The sequence below is a fragment of the Chlamydomonas reinhardtii genome, chromosome 6 (assembly GCF_000002595.2).
Source record: "Chlamydomonas reinhardtii strain CC-503 cw92 mt+ chromosome 6, whole genome shotgun sequence".
NCBI classification, from domain to species: Eukaryota; Viridiplantae; Chlorophyta; class Chlorophyceae; order Chlamydomonadales; family Chlamydomonadaceae; genus Chlamydomonas; species Chlamydomonas reinhardtii.
The window spans coordinates 8,281,709-8,289,893 of NC_057009.1; the positions used below are offsets into that span (position 1 = coordinate 8,281,709).

Sequence of the window (8,185 nt, forward strand, 5' to 3'; positions counted from 1 at the left end):
CTTCACAAGAGGGTATGCAAAGCACCAGCTCCACTAACGGTTCGTCTCTCCGCGGCGACAATCGGTGCTGATGACCTATCTGGCCCAAGAGAGACCGCTCTGCTTGTACAATTTGTCGATCAGTAGAGTCTAATAAGTAGTTGGTATTTGTTGGGTCGACAAGTAAGGTTAGCGGTGGTTGCTGCAAGTTGTTACGAGGGCGCTACTGTCCTGAGCTTGCACCCAGGTCAATAAGTTGTCAGCACGGTTCCTGTGAGTAAGTTCAAGATGATATTATGCAATTACCAAGGTGACCGACTCGGCGGCAAGGTGGCGACTTGCTGAGAAGCTTGCAACAAAAGGCGGACCGGTCGAAACATTCACCGCGTTTAAGGAATATGCAAGCCTTATAAATGCGCTCATTTGACCGCAATCATACACTGCGCTTGCGCACAAAGCCAGCCTCCGCCCGCCGTGGTCACCATCGCCGTATACAACACGGCCGCCGGTACCCCGTCCACGGAGGCCTGCGGTCGTCATGTTTTGCGCAGCATGCTCTAATTGTCATCATCATCAGCTATTTCTGGCCAAACTATAAACCACAAAAGCCTAGGCACGTTCGCAAAAGGTGCGCCAGGCCCTACGAACGGCGCCTACGCTTTGCCAGCCGCGGGTGGCCTGGCCAGCGCGCCAGTAGCCACCGAGCAAGCTGCTCCCGTCCCTGAGACAACGCAGTAAAACACCTTGCAGCAAGCCGACGCCATTGCTCGCCTTTCAAGTGCGCAACAAACACCCACAGACGATGGCAGCGGCAGCTCACCGGCAGTGCCTGCACCCCGGGCCCGACTGGTGCAAGGACCCACTATTTGTCAACGCCCATTGGTCGAGCCCGCCATCCTCCAGTAACCTCCATCTTCACATCCGACGTGGCACTCACGAATCATTTATCCATAACGTTAAGTCATGCCACGTTTTTACTCCCTTTCACGTCGTCTCCACACGTGCACACCGTCCAACACGTTCGTGCGGCGGGCGCACTACCGCAGCCCAACGAGGACCCACCGCCGTCGCAAGCTCTCCCGCCCCCACGCATTACCAAACATACCAAAATCTGCCAAGTCACCTCTACTCCTGCATCTCATCACCTGCCGCCGCCTTGGCCTTGCCCGCCTTGGCCTTGGGCACGACCGCACGCGCACTGCGCTTCTTGGCGCCCGCGAGTGTGAGCAGGTAGTTGTACGGCGGCCCGGCTCGGAAGCTACCGGACTGTAGTGACGCACACGGGGAGTTGATGCTAGTCGGCAGGCGCGCGAGTGGGAGCTGGCAGTTAAGCGCGCACGCGTGTGGGAAGCTGCGTCTGGGCACGGTGGAGCACGGCGGGTGTGGCGGTTGGCGCGGCGCGTGAGTGGGAGTGCATAGTCGTGCGCGCGCCGTCTGGGAAGCTGCGTGTGTGAGCTGCGTGTAAACTCAGAGAGACGCATGGGGCTGACCCGGTTTCCATAAGCTGATGCCTCTGGGCGCACACGGTTTCACACGGTTGACAGTTGGGCTGCAGCGCGGGCGGGACTCGCTGGAGTGCCGTTCGCTGGTGGGCACGCGCGGGCGGGGCGCAGGGAACTCGGCGGAAACTCGGCGGAAATTCGATGGAAACTCAGCCGAGTCACTTGAGCTGGGACGCACTTCACGGTCGCACTGCAGTTGGAGCATTAGTCTCACATCAAAAGATGATGTTAATGGTGCATAGAGCAAGTGCAGGCTTGGGGGCTCCCGGTGAAATTCCTGGAGGGGCCCTCTTTAAGTTGCTACCGCGTATCCAGACTTGCACGCAAACACGCACCGCCAACTCACGCTTCATGCCCTTTGTGCCTGTCATGGCGTACGACCGGGATTGCGCCTGCAACGTGCGCGTTGCTCTTTTTTGGGCTGAGGCCCCCGAGCGAAGCGAACCAGGGGGGGGCGAAGCCCCCCAGGATTGCCCCTGTCCGTGCCTGCCGGTGCGTGCCTGCGTGCCTGCGTGCCATACTGGCACAAACCGCGAGCGCCACGTATTATTACTTGCTATTCCCTATTGTAGAAAAATAGGCAGCAGGTAAAACTCGGCCGGAGCGAGAAGCGACCTCGCACGTCCATGGACTTTAATTGACTGGCGACTGTGGCGACTCGTTGCGAGGTAAAGGGCCCGAGGCGCAGAATTAAGAGGAAAGTCATACTGGACTACACCAGGCAAAAGACCACCGCGCAAACTAGGTACCAAGTCTACTGAACCAGCGGGCGCGCGGGCAGCCGAGCGCGCGGGCGTGGCGGCACGCGGGCGCACGGCAGCGGAGGGAGCGGCAGTGAAGACGATGACCAGCGTGGGCCCCGTGGCGGGCCGGGCCGGGCACCCGGGGACAACCCAGTGCCGGGCGTGGTCGCGGCTGGCGATCCGCTGGCTGTCTTTGAGCAGGCAACCCTTAGCCCCATCGTGGGCGCATCGTGGGCGTTGATCCCGGCGTAGGCGACTACCTGGTGGCCTGTGTCGGGTCAATGCCAGGCTTCTCACCGCACAGCTACAGTGGCCGGCCACGAGCCGCGCACGTCTGGCGTGGCCCAGATGGCCAGGCTCCTGGGCCTGCCCAGCCCCCACTGCAGCGACGGCGGCGACGGCAACAGCGGCGATGGCAGCGGCAGCAGCGGCGGCAGCGGCGACAGCAGCGACGGCGTCGGCGGGGGCAGAAACGGAGGTGGCGGCGCAAGGCGGGCGGGAGGTGGAAGGGCAAGAGGCGAGGGTGGCGGGGCACGCGCCAGCACACGCATCAGCGTGCCGCAACAGAACGGCGCCGCCAGCAGCGCGCCTGCTTTACCCGGCTGTCTGGCGCTGGCTACCGCCACTGCACAGGCCAGACAGGCCGTCGGCTGTGGCTGCAGGCACGGCTAAAGGAGCAGCCGGCGCTCAAGCGCTGTCAGGCGGGGATACCCAGCGCGCGGGTGGCGTCGGCAGCTGACCATGAGCGGCGAATACGCTACCTCTACTCTGGATGAGGTGGCGTGGACGCGGCGGCGGCGGCCGGGTCTGCGCCTGCGCCGGTGCAACAGTACGGGCTGTGGCATCTGCTCCGTTTCTACCGGCAGTGGGGCCAGCGGCGGTGGCGCCTGACTGTCCATGTGCGGACGCAGAAGGTGGGGGTTGAGGGGAGGGACTAGCAGATGCATCCACACCAACTGCACTGCGCTGACGCTACACCAATGCCACGGGTACAGGTGCTGGAGCACACGGCGCAGCAGCTGGCTGGTGGAAGGCCCAAGGAGGAGGTCATTGTTGGCTGGGGCAACGCCAACACTGGCTATGGCGGTTGCATCAGCAGGTTGGGGCGGGGCCCAAACCGGGCACTGCTCCGCCTGCTGGTGGACAAGTACGCGCACCTGGTGGTGTACGTGGACGAGTTCTACACATCGCAGGCAAGATGAGAGCAGACGGGTTGGAATGAGTAGACAGGTGGTCGGGTGGACAGGATGGGGCTCGTGTACGGTACAGGTAGCCGGGTAGCCAGCAAGGTTCACACTGTACTCCTGCCCCCTCCCTCCCCAGGTGTGTGCGAAGTGCGGGCGGCGCTTACTCGGCAACGGGCAGCGCTGCCTGCAGGCGGTCGTACCATGGGGGGGCTTACGTGCTCACCAAGTCCAAGTGTGCAACCACTGCGGGACGGTGTGGGTGAGTCCACTTTGTGGGCGGGCGGCTGGCTGGGCGATGGATGGGTGGCTGGGTGGCGGCTCAGTGGGGCTCAGTGGGTGATGGCTGGCTGGGTGACGGCTCAGTGGGGCTCAGTGGGGCTCAGTGGGTGATGGCTGGGTGACGGCTGGGTGACGGCTCAGTCGTGGGCTCAGTGGGACTCACTCACTCTACCCTCCCGACGGTGCAGGGACGTGACGTCAACTCCGCAACCAACATCCGGCACGCGCTGGTGGAGATGCTGCTGGGGCACAAGCGACCTGCATCGCTGCAGACTGGCGGCGGCGGCGGCGGTGGCAGCGGCGGCGGCGGCAGCGGCGGCGGCGGCAGCGGCGGCGGCGGCAGCGGCGGCGGCGGCATGACAAGTAGTGCGGCTGTTGAGAACTGTGCTGTGCCTGGCTGCGGTTGGCTCTGCTGTGGCATCGCGACTACTAGATAGGCACCTGGTTTGGCTATGTGCCTGTGGAAACCGACCCCGGCTATGTCCGGGCGATGAGGTTGTTCGGCCTCAGACTGTGGAGGAGCTCAGCCCCTTTTCCCGTGACCGGGGAACACTTGTCTGCCGCCCTGTCTAGATACCTGATCCTTACTTGCATCCACTTCTTCTCTGTGCCTTTATGATTGCGATGTTACAGACAGCCCGACCCTGCTAGCGTGGAAGGGGCGTCGAGTGCCCTAAGCCACGGGGATCCATCCTGTGACCGGAAACCACCACCAGGTTGGCTGCACACCCTCAGGTCCTCAGTCCAGCGACTCCACGCACAGTGAGTCGAAGCCAAGCCAGGCACCCGGGTGCGTGACCCGCCAACAGGGTTGCCTAGTACGCGACCCTCTCTCCATAATACGCGTATTAATACAGCGTACTAGGAGTTCTAGTACAGTACGTTAAAATACGGTGCATAATACGCTGGGCCAGGAAATCCAGGGGGGAAGCCGACGCAAACACGGCACGCGTGCCCGCACCATGCCCGAATCGGTGTGAATTTGGATTTGCGCGGCCATAGTCTTCTAGCGGAATTTCCTTCAACTTATTATATTGTTATAAGAAAACACAGCTGCAGTGCGGAGAGCAGCCATGGTTCGCGAACTTCGACGGACATCCTTTCCAGCACCCCTCGCGCCCCTCGCCCCGCCACGGCGCTGCCACGGCCCACCCCGCTGGTTTCCCCAGCACAACGTATTTTCCAACGTACTAGCCGACGAGGGCAGCGTACAGCCAAACCGTACAGCAAAATTGCAATTCTTTTCGGTCTTTTGGTGGTGACGCCCCCGCAAGACGGGGCACGGACAGGCCAGTGGTCCGCCGACCGCCCAATCAAACAAAGACACCACTCATTTTGCACGCCACGGAGACGCACGCACGCCACTCCATGTCTGATCCAAGCCCGAAGGCCCAACACAAGGCAAAGCCTCCACTTCACGTGCCACAGGCACAGTACTAGCCTAAACATTGGGCAGAGCCCCACAGTCCACACCGCACGCGCGAAAGACAAGGCCGAGGGAACACAACCACCCAGACACACCCACACGATCAAGCGGCGAGACCACAAAGCAAGGGGGCAGAGCGACCAGGGGCCGGCCACACATTGCGGAGCTGGATTACGTACAGTAGCAGGGCCCAGTGGTTTGTCCATAAAACCGCGGATTGGACTTGCCGTCGTAGCTGACTTCTGGGGTCGTCTCCAGACGTTTGTGACTTTGGGTATCAGGCCAAAGGGTTGGGACGTTGTGCCGTTTGCGCATCCTTTCCTATCTCGGGCTGTTGGTGACGGCATGGTTTTGCGCTTGCCGTATGACGCTGATTCCCCGCCTCCCTCGCCGCGAGAGGTTGTGCGTGGTTGGTGGCTTTGTGTGTGGGCAGGATGCACGTGTGGGCGACCGTTCTAGTACCTGGACGCTTGCGCCCTGGTTAGTGCGTGCGCTGTGCGTGTGTCCTGCGCGCGGCAGGGTTGCGTAGTTCGTAGTACGCGTACTATGTACTACGTACTGTACTACGTACTGTACGCTGCCCTCGTCGGCTAGTACGTTTGAAAATACGTTGTGCTGGGGAAACCAGCAGGGTGGGCCGTGGCAGCGCCGTGGCGGGGCGAGGGGCGCGAGGGGTGCTGGAAAGGATGTCCGTCGAAGTTCGCGAACCATGGCTGCTCTCCGCACTGCAGCTGTGTTTTCTTATAACAATATAATAAGTTGAAGGAAATTCCGCTAGAAGACTATGGCCGCGCAAATCCAAATCCACACCGATTCGGGCATGGTGCGGGTGTGGCAAGCAAAACCCAACACACACACAAGGTGTACACACACAACAAGGGGTGTCAGCTTTGTACAGCTGGAAAATGGGCTGAGCCCCATGAAGCGCAAGGGATGTGACGATGGGCACCGGCGACATGAACAGCACCCTTGCAAGCCCATCCAGCGGGACTGGCCACTATGCCAACGCCGTGCCGAGGCACCGACATGCCCTGTCCCCGCCACGCCACGCCACCTTACCCACGCCACTTCACGGTCCATGATATCCCAAATGCACCTCACCCACATCCCACTCAAGCACCGCAAACGGCTAGCCGGGCTCGGGCGCGGGATCCCGGGCCGCGACACATTTAAGGCTCGGGGACGCATGGTTTGGCTGTTGCAAACAATTTCGACATTCTTGCCCCAAGACGCTTGTCGTCGACATGTTTTGATACATGGATGTAAGATATTTAGGGGCCGAGAGCTATACTCGCGGACTGAAGAAAGTCAAGATGTCCATGGACTCACGAGGTCGCTTCTCGCTCCGGCCGAGTTTTCCCTGCCGCCTATTTTTCTACAATAGGGAATAGCAATTAATAATACGTGGCACTCGCGGTTTGCGCCAGTTTGGCACTTTTTGTCGACGCAGGCAGGCACGGACAGGGGCAATCCTGGGGGGCTTCGCCCCCCCCCTGGATCGCTTCGCTCGGGGGGCTCAGCCCAAAAATTAAAACTTTTGGTGCGGTGTGTATGGAGGGGCCAAGGACCTTATAAACCGCCTGTCACGCGTGTGGGGACGGAGTGACAAGCCTGCGCAGCACTGCTTCCACTGCAACGGTCTCGTTCTGTGTTTGCTCCGGTGTTATAAGACTGTATTGATGAGGCCAAGACAGACCAGAGAGTTACCGAGATAAGGAGGAGAAATCGAGACTAATCGAGATGCGGAAGCGTAGCGGAATGTTACTGGGAAGTTACCAAGCACGGGAACCACCTGCGTGTCAACGGCTGACACGAAACCCGCCTAAGCCGTGCCTGCAGCCAACCCGGAGGAAGGGCTGGAGAGAGAGGGGGGAAAGGAGCCGTGCTGCCAAGCTGGGGTTAGCTGGTCTTAGGCACTAAGGCTGGCGCGCAGGGGCGCGAGGGGAAACCAAGGGAGGCTGGCGCACACGGGCGCAAAGGGAAGCCAAGGAGAAGCTGGCGCACAGTGGCGCAAGGGGCGAAAGGGCCAAGTAAGCCAAGCATATGACTTACAGAGGGGAGACAGGGGTCGGGATTGACCAGGTACTCAGAGCGTGTGTCTGGTATGAACAGCCTAGCCCAAACTCCGCCTTATATAGCCCCCTAGCGGGGTCACTGTACGGCATCTAGTCAACGTACGACACGACCCTTTGACCAGGCCGGTCCAGGCCGGTCAGGCCGGTCAAGGCCAACACGCGATGCACGGGACCTCTCACGTGCCATGGCACGTGCACAGGCTAGCCGCGGCCATGCAACCCCGCACGTGCCCCAGGCACACTGCACGCGCACACCGCAACCTTCATGCATGAGACCACTACATCGCCCACATATACATGGGCTAACCTAGTATACAACTCATCATTCCTCGCAAATCCATGCGGACCGCGCACTCCATCTCACGTGGAGGCGAAACACACACGCCACGCACCGTGGCACCCCCCTTCAACCCCCGCGAGCAGATGCGTCCTGACGCTTAGCGCGTGACCCCCACGTATGCTCACCACAGCTGTGGCAAGTTCCCCTGCGAACGCCCGTGACCCTACGGGCTATGAGGTCACGCGCTTGCACACAACCCTTAAACGTATCATTGCATGCGCGAAAGTCCACAGGACTGTCCTCCCCGGCGGCGGGTCTTTGGGCTTGGCCTTCGGGCTTTAGTCTTGACCTTGGGGGTCTTGAACTTGACAAAGGGGGTCTCAGGCTCGATCTTGGGCCTCAGTGCCTCGGCGGGGAGGCCCGTAGCCGGGCGGCCACCACACCTGACTGAGTAATGCCCCTTAGTGATGCCTCTTCGTGATGCCCCTTAGTGATGCCTCGTCGTGATGCACCTTGGTGATGTCCCTTAGCGATGTCAAAATTTCATAGCATGATATACAGGAGGCGCGATAAAGGTGGAGAGGTGCACCAGAGCGCAGGGGACGTACGACAACGGCCGTACCCCACGGCCGTACCGGTTGCAGATCCTGGGCGAGTCTCCCGGATTTCCGGATATTCATAGCTGTCCACCTGCCCATGTACGCTTGGGGGTGA

General features: G+C 60.9%; 2 protein-coding genes across 2 annotated transcripts; one reads left to right on the top strand and one right to left on the bottom strand.

Moving 5' to 3' along the window:
* Nucleotides 1–29: 29 nt before the first annotated feature.
* On the bottom strand, nt 30–2,235 carry CHLRE_06g306021v5 (uncharacterized protein). Its single transcript, XM_043063703.1, has 2 exons — nt 1,817–2,235; nt 30–1,245 (listed from the first exon to the last, which is right to left on the bottom strand). The coding sequence occupies exons 1-2, from the start codon at nt 1,850–1,852 to the stop codon at nt 1,105–1,107; spliced, it is 177 nt and encodes a 58-aa protein (XP_042924409.1). The 5' UTR covers nt 1,853–2,235; the 3' UTR covers nt 30–1,104.
* A 210-nt stretch (nt 2,236–2,445) lies between these two features.
* On the top strand, nt 2,446–4,277 carry CHLRE_06g306028v5 (uncharacterized protein). Its single transcript, XM_043063704.1, has 5 exons — nt 2,446–2,741; nt 2,858–2,925; nt 3,091–3,138; nt 3,220–3,417; nt 3,879–4,277. The coding sequence occupies exons 1-5, from the start codon at nt 2,573–2,575 to the stop codon at nt 4,125–4,127; spliced, it is 732 nt and encodes a 243-aa protein (XP_042924410.1). The 5' UTR covers nt 2,446–2,572; the 3' UTR covers nt 4,128–4,277.
* The last annotated feature ends 3,908 nt before the right edge of the window (nt 4,278–8,185 follow it).